Source organism: Xenopus tropicalis, chromosome 1 (assembly GCF_000004195.4).
Source record: "Xenopus tropicalis strain Nigerian chromosome 1, UCB_Xtro_10.0, whole genome shotgun sequence".
Classification (NCBI taxonomy): Eukaryota; Metazoa; Chordata; class Amphibia; order Anura; family Pipidae; genus Xenopus; species Xenopus tropicalis.
The window spans coordinates 86482313-86498354 of record NC_030677.2 but is presented as its reverse complement, the minus strand read 5'-3'; the positions used below and the strand labels follow the sequence as shown (position 1 = coordinate 86498354).

The 16042-nt window shown below is 40.6% G+C and overlaps 1 protein-coding gene across 6 annotated transcripts in view; it reads left to right on the top strand.

Annotated features, from left to right (window-relative positions):
- wdfy3 (WD repeat and FYVE domain containing 3) overlaps nucleotides 1–16042 on the top strand; it is a 206293-nt gene that overhangs the window by 46185 nt on the left and 144066 nt on the right. For all 6 annotated transcript variants that reach the window (XM_012955308.3, XM_012955305.3, XM_004911065.4 and 3 more), the window contains 4 exons: nucleotides 4824–5034; nucleotides 11147–11270; nucleotides 14910–15019; nucleotides 15874–16035. In XM_012955308.3, coding sequence (XP_012810762.1) covers nucleotides 4855–5034; nucleotides 11147–11270; nucleotides 14910–15019; nucleotides 15874–16035 — 576 coding nt within the window. In that variant the 5' untranslated portion in view covers nucleotides 4824–4854. The remainder of the gene's footprint in view (nucleotides 1–4823; nucleotides 5035–11146; nucleotides 11271–14909; nucleotides 15020–15873; nucleotides 16036–16042) is intronic.

Below are 16042 nucleotides of genomic sequence, written 5' to 3'. Positions count from 1 at the left end.
ATTTAAACTTTATTTTTTTTTTTTTTATTCCCATTTAAATTTAGTAGGAGTCGGAGTCGGTTCATTTTTTTCCGACTCCAGGTACCCAAAATTGCCTCCGACACCACAGTCCTGCTAGATATTGTGCACATGGTATGGGTTGCTGACACATCTGGGAAGGTACCATTAATGCTAAACAGTATATACAGGTACTTCGAGCAGCATATGCTTCCATCCAGAAAACATGTATTTTTGGGGAAGGCCTTGCATATTTTAGCAAAACAGTGTCAAACTGTCTTCTGCATGTATTCTGGCTCTGTAGTATTTAAGCTCTGGGTGCTGAAATGGCCTGCCTTCAGTCCAGACCTATCACCTCTAGAAAACATTTGGCACATTATTAAAGTTAAAATGAATAAAGAAGACCCCAAACTGTTGAGCTGCTTAAATCTCATAGGTAAAGACTGGACAACATTTTACTTTCAAAACTACAGAAAGTGGTCTCCTCAGTTACCAAAATTTACAGAGTTTTGTTAAAAGTACAGGCAATGCAACTACATTTTTAATATGCCCGTGTCCCAACTTTTTTTTCTTTATACCATGTTGCTGGCATCATACTCAAAATGAGTGTGTTGTTTTGAGAAAGCAATACAATTTCTTTTTTAACATTTATATATTGTATTTGTTCTATCTTCAATGAAATATAGATTTTAAATTATTTGCAAATCATTGCATTTTTATTTATATTTTACATCATGCCCCAACTTTTTTGGAAATAGGATTGTATGGGACTGTTCTCATTTTCTGGACAAAATCTGTCACTTCACACAGGACACATGCAGAATAAATTAGCTTTTTCTCTGTATGTACTGAGGGAGAAAATGCACTGCAATGTGAAAGCTACTCCCTCCAACAGGTGGGATCCAAAGAGGCTGAGCATGTTAGTGTCTCCTTTTATAGAATATACCAAGAAAAATACTTTAACCCAGGATAGGGAAACATCTGCCCCACCCAGTTGAAAATTAAGAACCACTTAGCTGCCTTAGTCCTCTACATATAAATATCAAAGGATAGTTGCAAAACATTATATGTCCTTCCCTGCTACTCCATGTCATAGGTTTCTTTGCTATTTTGAGTTATCCTATATTTATAGTAAAACTTGTGTGGAGGATTTATTGACGTTTTACAGGATACAAAGGGTTCAAATTATTCTTGAATTTGGATAGTAATCTTGTTATAGCCCTTAGAGGCATAACATTATTCCTTTTCTAGTGGTGGCGACTAATCTCCTTTGAATGCTTTCCTACTGTCAGTAATATAAATCGCTGGTAGATAAAAGTGTGACTTTGGCTTTCAGAAGTCCCACAAAGTTGCCTCTCGAGGATACTTTTAGTGACTTCAGAAAGTGGAAGCAATATATGCTTTCCTACTGGCGATTTACAATACCGCCAGCAAGAAGGAAATCAGAGGAGATTAATCGCGAGGCGACTAATCTCGTGACAAATTTATCTTTTTTTAAATAAAGGGAGGCCTGCAGATCAACATTCCACCCACTAAGACCCTTTGTTATGTTTATGGACCATCAGCCCTAATGGATCTATACAACCTGGAGGAACAATAACAATCTGCTTTGCTACACTTAGGACTATACATGGGACTCTTCTGAGGTGCTAAGAGTTATGACCTTTTTTGTTAAAATAGCATCAACGTCTTGTGGTAATTACTTAAAATTACTAGATTTCCTATCTCTTCTCTTGCCTGCATCTCTTTAGATGCATGCTGTAGACTAAACTGATTTATGTGCAGCCATGCAGCATATGTCTAAATTAATTTTTAATTAGTCATGCAGGATGTTGTTCAATATGTGGCCAGTATTTAAGGGGTAAGGTGGCAACCCAGTCCATTAGTGGACACACTAGTTAAAGATCTGCTTGTCTGGCGACCTTGGCAAATGAATGGATCTGTCCGTGTATGGCCATCTTAAAGAGTACAAAACTTTTTTATTTTTTTATATATATATATATATATATATATATATATATATATATATATATATAATATATATATATATATATATTACAGGTATAGGACCCGTTATCCAGAATGCTTGGGACCAAAAGTATTCCGGATAAGGGGTCTTTCTGTAATTTGGACCTCCACGTGACCTCCATTAATGTTTAACATTAATTAAACCCAACAGGAGTGTTTTGCATCCAAAAAGGATTATATCTTAGTTGGGATCAAGTATAAGCAACGGTTTCATTATTAAAGAGAGAAATGAAATCAATTTTTAAAATCTAAATTATTTGATTAACATGGAGTCTATGGGAGACAGGCTTTGCGTAATTCGGATCTTTCTGGATAATGGGTTTTCCGGATAACAGATCCCATGTATGTGTTCATGCTGAAAACACTGTGCAATACTTGGTAAAGGGTAGTGTTGTTGCAACAGAACCTTTGGAATTAAAACTTGCTTGATAATGTCTCTTTCCAGGGAGTCATGTAATGCTGTCAATAATGCTGTAATGCTTTCTTGCTGTTAAATTCAACAAAATACATTCATGCTCTATGACAAAGATTCTAGACATGTTAATAACAAAGCATGAATCCTGTCACAAGCAATGATCTTTTTATCTGAAAAACACAGCAATGCAGAGCTCTTTAAGAGCTGTGATAGACAAGAGTGTGTCTGAGTGGAAGGAAGAGAGGTTAAATAGAGGAAAATCTGCAAATCTTATAAAAAACAAACAAACAAAAAAACTAAAAAAAAACTAAAAAAAAAAACATTTAATGTATATGTTTACATAGCGCTGTTGCCCAAGGATATCTTTCTACACCAGACTACCAAACAACAAAGCTTTCTTAAACTTAGCGGTTTTGATTACATATCTGAAAATCACCTAAAAATGTTGCAATTTGCCACATTTATCTCTCACAATTTTTTACATACAATGGCAAATCACCCCAAATATGAACGCCAGAGGTCTGCTGAACAGTTTGATGGCCAATATGCATAGATATACCAAAGTATGTGGTATGTACAGATCCCAAATAAAAGTAGTGCATGTGAATTTCACCTGCCAACTTAGCTTATGCAAACAAAACCACAGACTGCATATTATGTGCTGTAAGATCCCCTAACTGTACAGAGACCCCCATAAAACCATATATTTTTGTTAGAAAAGCAAAAAAAAAGTCAAAAAAGCAGAAACAAAAGCTACATTTAGTAAAAGGTGAGTTGTGTGTGTGTAAATGTGTGTGTATATAGGTTAAAAAAAGCCCATTTACCTTTTTTGTGATCAGGAGGGTCCTGGATAATTACAGTCACTGAAGCAGGAAGTGAGTGGGCAGGCTCAGAGGGGCTGCACCAGGAAGCTCTTAACAGCAGACACATGCGATTTGTGTCTGCTGTTAAAAAGTCGGTCCTGCGAAAATCGCATCGCAGGACCCATATGCCAGCACCCTTGGCTTGTTGCTGAGGGGGTTGGGGGCACATCTGATTCTCTGCAGCAAAAGCCGCCAGTGCAGAAAGAATCCCTTTTCTACCAATAACGTAGGCACTACATTGTTGGCACATAACAGCTTTTTTTTTAAAACAATGTAGTACCTACATTGTTGGCAGGGAAAGGGTTAAAGGGGAACTGCAGGTTGCTTATACTCCTGCAATATGTAATTTCAAAAATTTGTTAACTTTCTTTTTAAATGAAAAGGTTAATGGGAAAAAAAAATAAGTTTTACTCTAAAATGTAAATATATCAATATATGAGTTGGATGAAACTAAATATACAAAAACGTATCCAGGAAGGAAGCTGAACAGGCTCTCTGTGTGAGTAGAAGCCGCATTAAGAAAATCCACAGTTTTGCGTTCACTCGCTTAAATATGCCGTGTTCTGGCAGCCCACTCCGTACCTGCCAGTGTGTAGTGCATAAGAGCAGATAGGCCTTTTTTCTGCTTTTTGCCACTGACATCTGCTGTGAATATTCTTATTAATAAATCAGATGTTAGGAGGGTTTGTGCCACTCCACGCATATTGTGGCTATTCTGGATTTGGGTATTGTATTCTCAATTGGTTATTTGTGAACACCCGGGTGTTAGGGGGTGAGCATTTTATGGCTTGTTCTGAGCCAGTGAATATGGTTTTACTGGTATGCTGTTTGGAAATTTACTTGTGTGAAAAATGTTTAGTAAGGGCTGTGACACACGGGGAGATCAATCGCTGCGCGACAAATCTACCTTGTTGCGGGCGAATAATCTTCCGAAATGCCATTTCACTGGCTAGAATGTAAATCGCCGATGGGATGGCAAACACGGTGATGTGATTTGCTGAAGTCGCCTCTCAAAGCAACTTCCCCGACTTTGGCAAATCGCGTTGCCGCGTATGCCATCCCACCGGCGATTTACATTCTAGCTGGTGGGATGGCATTTTGGGGAAATTAGCCGCCCACGACTTATCTCCCCATGTGTCACAGCCCTTACACCTATTTTATTGCCTCAAAGACATGTTTGATGATAGACGCATTATTTTTTTCATTAACCAAACACAGACTCCTTTTCCTAAATAATGGCATATGGTTACACTAAACTTAAAATTTTAATCTGTTTATTATAAAAAAGAGTCCAAACTTTACTGTGAGTAAAATTATGTAAAATATGTGTGGGCAGTATCTGAATACATCCCTATAGCTAATGGCATCACAGAGAGGCACTAACAGATGTTGACTCTGAAAGAAAGCTGTGGACTTCAGTAAGAAAACACTATACACCTAGCATATTCATGTTTTTAAAGTGAAGCTCAAGAACATAAATGTATGCAGCGCACTGACATGTAATTTTTTTTTTTTCCTAGGGAATAGGGTTGACTTAAAAAAACTGTAACCATGAATATGGTGAAGAGGATCATGGGCCGGCCACGGCAGGAGGAGTGCAGCCCTCAGGATAATGCTCTGGGTTTGATGCATCTGAGGCGTCTTTTCACTGAGCTTTGCCATCCTGCGAGGCACATGACTCAGAAGGAGCAGGAAGAGAAACTTTACATGATGCTGCCTGTTTTTATCAGGGTATATCTTTATATAATTTATAGATTTGTCTGCTTCACCATATCTTTGTTTTAAACCAGTGGACTTTTTGGTGGATAAAATCTTAGGGTTCAAAACCTATTCTAATCATGTTCTGCCTGTACTTTATTGCATATTCATGACTTAATTTTATTAAACTCCCAGCTAAGAGCAATATTTACTGCGGGTAACATATCTTATTACAAATGCTGTCAAGCTCTTTTCACCCCGGAGCCACCCCCCTTGACCCGTAGCGCTTACCTTTCCTGCACCACAGGGGATCCATGGGGGGAGCCACATTGCTGGTGCAGAAAGCACTGTTGCTCTCTGTTTATTAGAAGAGCCAAATTTCCATTTTTTTTGCCACCCCAGGTAACTTTGGGGCTGCCATCTGAGGCAAGTTTCTAAACTCTTCTCATGGCAGCAGCACCCCTGCATGCTGTAATACTGTATATGTAAAACAGGTACACTCTTAATGGGGAACTGTTGTGAAAATGAAAACTGTAATAAGCTTTATCTCATGGAAATAGTAATTTCCTGAATGTAATTTAATTTAAAACTCTGTTCCTGAAATAGTAAAGTTAGTCTTCACTCTCTTCCACTTAGCACTCAGTTCTTTTTGTTAAGCATACGACTGTAGGACCTTGTCTTTTACTTGTCTGTGACTTTTTCCCATCGCCTTTTCACAAGTGTCTACGGTAGTAATAGAATAAAAGATATAAAGATGACCTATAGCAATCCGCAAGTCACATTTACTGGTCACCTGTTAGAAAACAAACACTGTATTTAGAGGGTTTGTGATGATCCATCCTGAAAACAAGTACTGTATTTATAGGGTTTATGATGATCCATCCTAAGGTTTAGAAACTGTGGTATAGATTTTCTGAGTGATAGATGCTTAAAGGACATGTAAAGCCTACATCTGCCTACAGTATCAGTTGGGCAAGTCTTCCCCCATCCAAATGGCATAATTTGTACTGCATATATACCAGTACCATCACATTTTCCTAAAGCAAATAGCAGCTTTCACCCGGTGGCCATTTTCCTCTGATACATAATAAGATACATTTAAATCTGCAAACAGCGTACACACACACACACAGACCCTTATTCAGCATACCTTTAATCAAGAATACAGGCTCACACAGGCAGAACTGTCTGCTAAAAGTTCTGCTTTGATGAGCTCAGGAGAAAATTAAAGCAGACAGCTAGAGCTGAATTTCTATGGGAACCAGCAATGCCATCTCTTTACTGGCTGCTAGAATGGAGGGTGTGTTTAGTAATCTGAGTTTAGAACAACTGAGCATGCCCACAAGCCAACAGACAAATCAAATTTCTGAGGGAGGGAGCTGAGTGGGTTTCAGGAGGAGATGGAAATCTTAAAGGAGAAGGAAAGGCTAAGTCACTTGGGGGTGCCAAAATGTTAGGCACCCCCAAGTGATTTAGATCGCTTACCTTGTACCCTGGGCTGGTGCCCCTGTTAGAAGAAAAAAGCACCAGCCCAGGGTACCTGTAGGAAGCGCTTCCTCCTTCCTTTTTCTTTTGCCGGCGAAATCCGTGGGCCGGCGAATGCGCAGTAGAGTGAAAAGCCGACTTTCTTGTTTAAGTTCGGCTTTTCACTCTACTGCGCATGCGCGCGCAAGCGAATAGGAAGTAGGAAGCGCTCGCTGCTACCCCGGGCTGGTGCTGTTCTCTCCGTACAGGGGCACCAGCCCGGGGTAAAAGGTAAGCGATCTAAGTCACTTGGGGGTGCCTAACATTTTGGCACCCCCAAGTGACTTAGCCTTTCCTTCTTCTTTAAGTGATTAAGGAGATGTTGCAGCCTTACTATTAACCTCTGGACAACCAGTGTGGCAGGTATTGAAAGAATTTAAAGAGGCTGTTTACTGATTACATTTTTGTGTGTGGGGTTTACATGTCCTTTAAGTAATTTATTAATTTACAACAATCCTTGGCTGTTCAATAAATAAATAAATAATATTGTTCAATTCTTCATGCCATAAATGTTCCAATTTTTTTAAAATTAGTCAAATACCATATAGAAAGACAATCAACGTTGCACATGGTCTCTCTGTCCAAACAGGTTATTAAATTGATTACAGCTCCCTTTCTTTTACCCCTCTGATTAGGCTTGTTAATACAAAACAGGAATTATGAGGAAGCGCAAAAAAAAGTGACTGATGACAAACTCCACAAGTGTAAATAATTGTAAAAGTTATACTAGATATATAACCTTTCCAAATGAAGTATACAGTGTAAAAATATGTGAATTCTCTACCAGTCATATGGCAAGCATGCCTACTGACCAGACTCACATAGGTAAATGCCAACTAATGTCCAAAGCAGGAATGCAGAGGCTTCACAATGAATACAAAGTTCTCATTCGGTATTGGACCTAAATGCTCGGGACCTGGGGTTTTTTGGATAAGGGATCTCTCCGTAATTTGGATCTCCAAACTTAAGTTTGCTAAGCATTATTTAAATATTGAGTAAACCCCATAGGATTGTTTTGCCTCCAATAAGGACCCATTATACCATAATCGGGATCAAGTACAAGGTACTCTCTTATTATTACAGGGCAAAAGGTAATTATTTAAAAAAAAATTAGAATTATTTGCTTATAATGGACTCTGAGAGATGGCCTTTCCGTAATTCGGAACTTTGTGGATAACGGGTTTCTAGAAAAGGGATCCCATACCTGTACATAGAAAAAGATTTGCCAATACCGTGATACAGTTTTATTACAATAACATTCCATGCTAAATGCAGGCTACTCACAAGCTTCTGAAGAATCACAAAGCATTTAATAATTCAAGTTCGTAACTCAGTCCGGATCTGCAACTCTATGCATTTCATGTCATGTGCGTCACACTTCCTCAGGAGCAAAAATGAATACATAGAAATTGAAAGTGATCCCTTCATTTGAACCCAAATTGTGCTACTGGGGGCGGGGCTAATACATGTAAGGCCTCATGTGAGGACGAGCAGGCACATATAAGGGCCAGTGTGAGGGCAGAAGTGAAGAGCCTAGTGGTACATGCAGGGACCCGTCTGAAAGAGAGAAGCAATTTTGTCTATGCGAAGAGAAGTGACATGTAACAGAAAAATGTACCCAACAACAGGGGTTTAAATAAAGGTGCACGTGAGGGAAAAACATTAGTCCTAAGGATAAATGTGTTTTAAAGGGTAAATATGAATCCAAAATTCAGTATTCAATAAATGCATTTAAAAATATTGTACAAAGGAATCACAAAGCAATAACAAGTATATCTAAAATTAGTTGAAAGAAAGGGGAAATAGAACATACAGTGGATATAAAAAGTCTACACACCCCTGGTAAATAGGCGCCAGCATACACCTGCCATCATTTAAAGTGCCTCTGATTAACCCCAAATAAGGTTCAGCTGCTCTAGTTGGTCTTTCCTGACATTTTTTTAGTCGCATCCCACAGCAAAAGCCATGGTCCACAGAGAGCTTCCAAAGCATCAGAGGGATCTCATTGTTAAAAGATATCAGTCAGGAGAAGGGTACAAAAGAATTTCCAAGGCATTAGATATACTATGGAACACAGTGAAAACAGTCATCATCAAGTGGAGAAAATATGGCACAACAGTGACATTACCAAGAAATGGACATCCCTCCAAAATTGATGAAAAGACGAGAAGAAAACTGGTCAGGGAGGCTACCAAGAGGCCTACAGCAACATTAAAGGAGCTGCAGGAATATCTGGCAAGTACTGGCTGTGTGGTACATGTGACAACAATCTCCCGTATTCTTCATATGTCTGGGCTATGGGGTAGAGTGGCAAGACGAAAGCCTTTTCTTACGAAGAAAAACGTCCAAGGCTACATTTTGCAAAAACACATCTGAAGTCTCCCAAAAGCATGTGGGAAAAGGTGTTCTGGTCTGATGAAACCAAGGTTGAACTTTTTGGCCATAATTCCAAAAAATATGTTTGGTGCAAAAACAATACTGCACATCACCAAAAGAACACCATACCCACAGTGAAGCATGGTGGTGGCAGCATCATGCTTTGGGGCTGTTTTTCTTCAGCTGGAACTGGGGCCTTAGTTAAGATAGAGGGAATTATGAACAGTTCCAAATACCAGTCAATATTGGCACAAAACCTTCAGGCTTCTGCTAGAAAGCTGAACATGAGGAGGAACTTCATCTTTCAGCATGCCAATGACCCAAAGCATACATCCAAATCAACAACGGAATGGCTTCACCGGAAGAAGATTAAAGTTTTGGAATGGCCCAACCAGAGCCCAGACCTGAATCAGATTGAAAATCTGGGGCGTGATCTGAAGAGGGCTGTGTGCACAGGAGATGCCCTCACAATCTGACAGATTTGGAGTGTATCTGCAAAGAAGAGTGGGCAAATCTTGCAAAGTCAAAATGTGGCATGCTGATAGACTCATACCCAAAAAGACTGTGCTGTAATAAAATCAAAAGGGGCTTCAACAAAGTATTAGTTTAAGGGTGTGCACACTTATGCAACCACATTATTTTAGTTTTTTGGTTTTCTTCCCTCCACCTAAAAGATTTCAGTTTGTTTTTCAATTGAGTGGTACAGTTTATAGGTCACATTAAAGGTGGAAAAAGTTCTGAAATGATTTATCTTTGTCTCATTTTTGTACAGCACAGGAACCTGACATTTTACCAGGGGTGTGTAGACTTTTTATATCCACTGTATAGCAAATATGTGGTAAACGGGAAGTAAACCATAGGATGTCTATGAAGATTCTCATTCATCCAGGTCATGATATACAGTATCTAGAAGAATTAAGTCTAAAACAACTGGACTTTTCTGAGTTTTTCTTGAAAATGTTTCACCACTCATCCGAGTGGCTTCTTCAGTTCAAATGACTGGTAGGGAATTCCCCGGTATTTAAACTCTTGATGGTAGTACAGTCACAGACATCCAATCACAATGAACTTGTTCAGTTAGGTGTTAGCTGAAACTGACAGGTGTAAGAAGGTATGATACAATCACAATGGTACCATGATTCTCATTGATGAAGGTTTTAATCCTTCAAAGTACATGACTGGAAGTGTGAATTGTTGTGAAACCGCCGGGGTAAGGATGTCAAAGCGGCATTGTATGTAGGTGACAAGCGGTGTCTCAGGCCCCCTCCTCTGTTCATCTTGGACCGAGAGGACAGATGGTTTGAATTACATACAATGCCGCTTTGACATCCTTACCCCGGCGGTTTCACAACTACCATCAAGAGTTTAAATACCGGGGAATTCCCTACCAGTCATTTGAACTGAAGAAGCCACTCGGATGAGTGGTGAAACGTTTTCTAGAGAAACTCAGAAAAGTCCAGTTGTTTTAGACTTAATTCTTCTAGATACTGTAAACCATAGGATCTGTTGATAAAACAAACATCGTTTCTTGTAAAAACTATCTTTCCTGCACCTGTTTAGGTGTACATTTCCTAACCAGCAGGTCTCTTCTATTTCTTGCACAAGCAAACTCATTGGCTCCTCTCACCTATTCAGGTTTGTAACCCTTTTCAAAGAACCTGTCCTAGTCTAGAATGTAACAGTCTTTATTGAAATAGACCTCCCTAGAGCAGTTCCTACTGTAAACTGAAGGTTACAATCATTCCAGTTAATATGGGTGACAAATGCGTCAATTGATTCCCTGTCACCGTCCCATATGAAAAGGTTTGATGTATCCAGTATAGAGCACAATATGGTTCTTAAACTTTTCAGATTTACAAATAAATTGATCCTCCCATACTGCCATAATTTTATTGGCATAGGATAGGTCAAATCTGCTTCCTGATTTGCCCACGTGTGCTGCGCAAAATCATGTTGAGCTAATCTTTGGCCCCTACAGAATAGTGATGTGCAGGTTTGCCAGAAACACATGGGACCAGGTAGTTGACCTGCAGCTCAGACGGCTTTGAGCTGAAATTTCGGAGACTATTGCCAGTTCAGGACAGTGCGGCCCTGGGTTGCTCTTTGATTTTACTCATACTTAGAGTTACCAGTGATCAGAAGGTGCCTATAGAAACTTGTTTATATTCTGTGCGTGCATTTATATCCCCATATTGTGAAATCTAAGCTATTTTTTGTTATAAAATGTTGTTTATTTTCTGTTTAGGTTTTTGGAAGTGCTCCATCAAATACGATGACAGAGAAATTCTCAGATCTTTTGCAGTTTACTACACAAGTCTCGCGACTGATGGTGACGGAGATTCGAAGAAGAGCATCGAATAAATCCACAGGTAAACATTTTTCAAGAATTACAGCCTGGAATTGTCTTGGTGCAATTAGAGATTAAAGGGAAGTATAGAGAAAAATGCCAGTAAGCAGAATTTCAATGTTTAGTAATTTCAGCTGGGGGGGGGGCAAGAACAGTGAGGTAATGCTAATACCACTAAGAGGCAGGACACAGCAATAGAGGAAGATAGCTCCTCCCCCATTGGCTATACCTTCAGCAGGCAGTGCCCAGTTAAAAATCTACTAAAGCAATAACGTTATATTATATACATACTCCAACTGAACATGCCGCTGATAATCTCTAATTTCCCATGTTGTGAGCCTATGCAGTAGCAGCACGTGTGCGGTACTGTATGCCAAACCGTCAGCAGCAGAAGCTAATGCTCATTTTTATTGAAGACAAATATTTTGGCCCTGTTTTCCTCTCACTGGCATATTCCATCATGGGATTGTCTCCAGGGTCTCTTTGCTTTTGCACTGACCAACCAGACCCATCGAAACTCTCAGCATGACTCTTTCTCCCCCCTGGACACAATCAAGAACCTCTTAGGGGAACAGACCACACTCATTCTCATAGCCCCCAGCTGGCCTCAGCACACCTGCTTTTCTAAACTTCTCAGCAGTGACAGACCCTTAGACCCTTCCTCCTCTCCCGGATCTTCTCTTCCAAGCCTTAAATGATGGTGTGGCACCTGGTTCCTACACAAGGGATTCTCTGATGCTATGGTATGCACAATGCGGGTGGCCCACAAACCTGCTTCTGCCAAGCCCTCCATGGGTCTGAACCAGCAGTGGTGTCTCCGGAAAAACTTGGATTTCAAGGTATTTTCCGTACTCAATATCCTGGAATTTCTTAAGGATGGCCCCTTCATGGGTCTTCTCCATGGTTAGCTCAAGTCACAGGTTTTGGCCTTGTTGATCCTGCTCTAGAAATGTCTCGCATTTCTTCCTGATATTAAAAACCCTTCTACTGGGGGTAGCTCACCTGGTTCCCCACTTCCAAACTTTGGTTTTCACATGGGACCTCACCTAGTCTTACGTGCACTTACGACCACCATTTGAGCCTATGGCCTCAGTTTCCCCTCAGTGGCTCACTTGGAAAGACATTTTTCCTAGTAGCTTAAGCTTCAGCGAGGCATGTATCTGCATTCAGTGCCTTGTCATGCAAAGTCCCCATCCTTGTATTTCTTTCTGATACAGTGGTCATCTGCACGGTGTCACCATTCCTTCCCAAGGTGGTATCAGCCTTCTACCTGAATCAGGAGATAACCAACCCCTCCTTTTGCCCTTCACCTGCTAACCCTAAGGAGGTGGCCCACCATTCCCTGGACCCCGTCTGGGCCCTGCATAGGGTCCACAACATTCATAAGTCAGTCTTCCTGTTTATCCTGCACTTGCAACCTCGACAAGGAACCCTGGCTCCAAAATACTCTTGCTGGATTAAGCAAGCCATTCAGCAAACCTACATTGCCCATGTCCAGACGTCTCTGCCTACATTTATGGCCCCCTCCACAAGGGTGAACAGCTGTGCAAGGCGGCTACATATGGCTCAGTCCACTCCTTTAATAAATTCTACCAATTTGCGGCATCTAACACTCCTTTCAGCAGAAAGGTACTTGAAGCCACAGTAGATGATTTTACATAGGCCTATCTTTCCAACAGTATTCTCATGGGGACAGCTTTGGTACGACCCTACTGCTCCTCTGTCTCCCAAGCAGATGATGGGGAAAACAATTTTGTGAACTCGCTGTTAAATTTTTCTCTTCAGCTGATTGGGGACACAGGACTTCCTTCACTGGACAGAGGCCTTCACTGTCCATCAGATTACTGGTAGTATTCATAACTGTTGTTCTTGGTAGGTTTGTTTGCTCATTTTGTGTTGTATTTGCACTCCTGTTTACTTTGTTACAAAACTGAACTTGGATCTGTCTGCTTGGGGGAATAACCAGTAAAGGAGTATCTAGTTCTTCTTGTATTGGTCTGCTCCTAGTGGTACCAGCTATACTCCACTAGTCCTGTGTGCCCCTAGCTAATGAATAGACAGAGATTTAATGCTGAGTACTTTTTTCACCTTGGGCCAATGAATTGTTTAAAGTTGATGAATTTTGCTTTAGAAAACTGGGTCAAACTATTTGTCTTAATGAATGAAAATGTGCATTAGCTTCTGCGGCAGATGGTTTGGCATACAGTACTGCACATGTGCTGCTAATGCACACGCCCACAACATTGAAAATAGATATTGAAAACAATAATAAATGACAGCATTTGATGCAGTTTCTTGTCAAGAAACAAATAACCCAGTGCAGTGCAGACTTTCAATTAGATTCGATTTTTGGTACAGAGTTGCATTGTCTTCTTCAGGAGTACTAAAGGTTCTAGTTGCAATAACTGAAAATTACATTGCTAAAAGTACTAAAAGGATTTTCTTTAGTGAGGTGCAAACTGTATCCAAGTACTGAATTCTATACTCTATTGTATGTTGGAAATTTGCTATAGTATGATGTTCAGGGAAATTAGGTTGTGGTGGATATATACCTCCTCCTAAGAAATAACATTCTCCACCTAATCAACATATGTTCAACAAACACACTCACATAAAAACTGTTACAGATAAAAAAAAAAATTGGAGGTCGAAATGCCAAAACATACCAGAAATAGCTTCCTATTGCAGATGCTGGTGAAATCAGATATGGGACAGCTTTAGATGAACTGACATCTGCCATAGACAATGCTGGGAAGCAGTGTGAGATGCAAAATTCTGTTTTACTTGCCACTCTTGTCCCCAGCTGTCAAATTGAGTAATAAGTAAAAGAGGTGGAAAGTTGGGAAGTACAGAAAGGAAAGAGGGTATTTAAAGGAACAGTAACAACAAATGACTATTTACGGTTAATTAAAGGAGAAGGAAAGGTAAAAACTAAGTAAGCTTTATCAGAAAGGTCTATGTAAATACAGCCATAAGCACTCACAGAAACGCTGCACTGACTTCTCTGTAAAAAGATTAGTTGCGTCTGTTTTCCTCTGCCAGAGACACGCAGCTTTCAGCTTCTTGCTCTCTGCTGCTCCCCCCTCCCTCAAGAATGCTGAGCTCACTCCCCCCCTTAGGAATGTGGATCTGAGTCAATCAGCAGGAAGCTTCCTCATAGTCTAACTAACTGAGCATGTTCACTTGGTCCTGGTGTCTGTGCAGGAGCGAGGCATTATGGGAACTTTCTTTACACAGCTCAGCGTTTTTTCTTCCTGTTTGGCTTCAGATCTTCTGAACAGGAGAAATATGGGGAGACTTAAGGGCACTATTGAGACAACTGAAGGTATGCCTGCAGCTTGAGATTAACTCTTTACTAGCCTTTCCTTCTCCTTTAAAGTATAATGTACTGTCACCTTGCTAAAGCTGGTGTTTGCTTCAGAAACTCTACTATAGTTTATATCATTGCTGCCCAACTTGTGGTCTGCCGGCCATTTGTGTAAATGTCAGCCTCCAAATAAAGTGTTGTCTGCTGTCAAAGTTTAGTTCCGCTCAAAGAAACTTTCTGATGACAGAACCCAGTTGAGGTGAGAATGTGGCGCCAAAGGAGCATCTATGATATGTGTATATAAACATATTGAAATATTTGTGGACACTATCTTATTTTTTACTCTTTTCTCAGAGGCTGCCAGTCGAGCCATAGTTCAGTTTCTAGAGATCAACCAGAGTGAAGAAACCAGCAGAGGCTGGATGCTCTTAACTGTCATTAACTTGTTGGCATCATCTGGACAGGTTTGTGTTTATTTTTTTAAGGGCATTAAAGGGACATTGACATGGATTTTGTGTTGTTACATGAAAATCTAACAAGCCAAAAGTTCCATAAAAGTACCCCAGTCCAGCAGTACTAACCTAAACCACACTCCTACACAGCAGTTGCAGTCTGCAGTTGTGTTAGTCACGCTGGACAGGAGGCAGGGCAGTCCTTCCACAGGCCTCCTCCAGCCCCACTGTGGCACATGGGAAACATCTTGGCTCCCCCTGCTCTCTGTCCCCTTCCTGATGTGCGGGTAACTTAAGGGATAGGGGTGGCTTCAAAGAACTTTTGCCTGTTAGGGCTCTGGCACACGGGGAGATTAGTCGCCCGTGACAAGGGAGATTTGTCGCGGGCAATCTCTCTGAACTACCATCCCACCGGCGAAAATGTAAATCGCCGGTGGGATGGCACACGCTGCGCAGGCGATTTCGGCAAATCGTCGAAGTTGCCTCGTGAGACATTTTTGGCGATTTGCCGAAATCACCTGCACAGCGCGTGCCATCCCACCGGCGACTTACATTTTCACCGGTGGGATGGTAGTTCGGGGAGATTAGTTGCCTGTGACAAGGGAGATTTGTTGCGGGCGACTAATCTCCCCGTGTGCCAGAGCCCTTAAGATTTTTATGCCACAAGAAATACTGACATGTTCCTTTTAATGTATAATTGTAATGTAAAATGTATAATTTTTAGGAACTCTAGGATGATGATGATGATCTCTAGGATGATGATGATGATCATCATCCTAGAGTTCCTAAAAGTATTTATTAAGCTTGTGGCTAGTATAATTCATTTATTTTGAACAATTTTATATTTTATTCTTTCTTTCAATCAGAAAACTGTGGACTGCATGACAACAATGTCTGTACCTTCCACCCTCATTAAATGCCTATACCTGTTTTTCGACCTTCCACATTTGCCCGACATACCTGGGGGAGCAGAGAATGAATTGCCTTTGGCAGAGCGGAGAGCCCTGCTTCAGAAAGTATTTGTACAGGTATGGG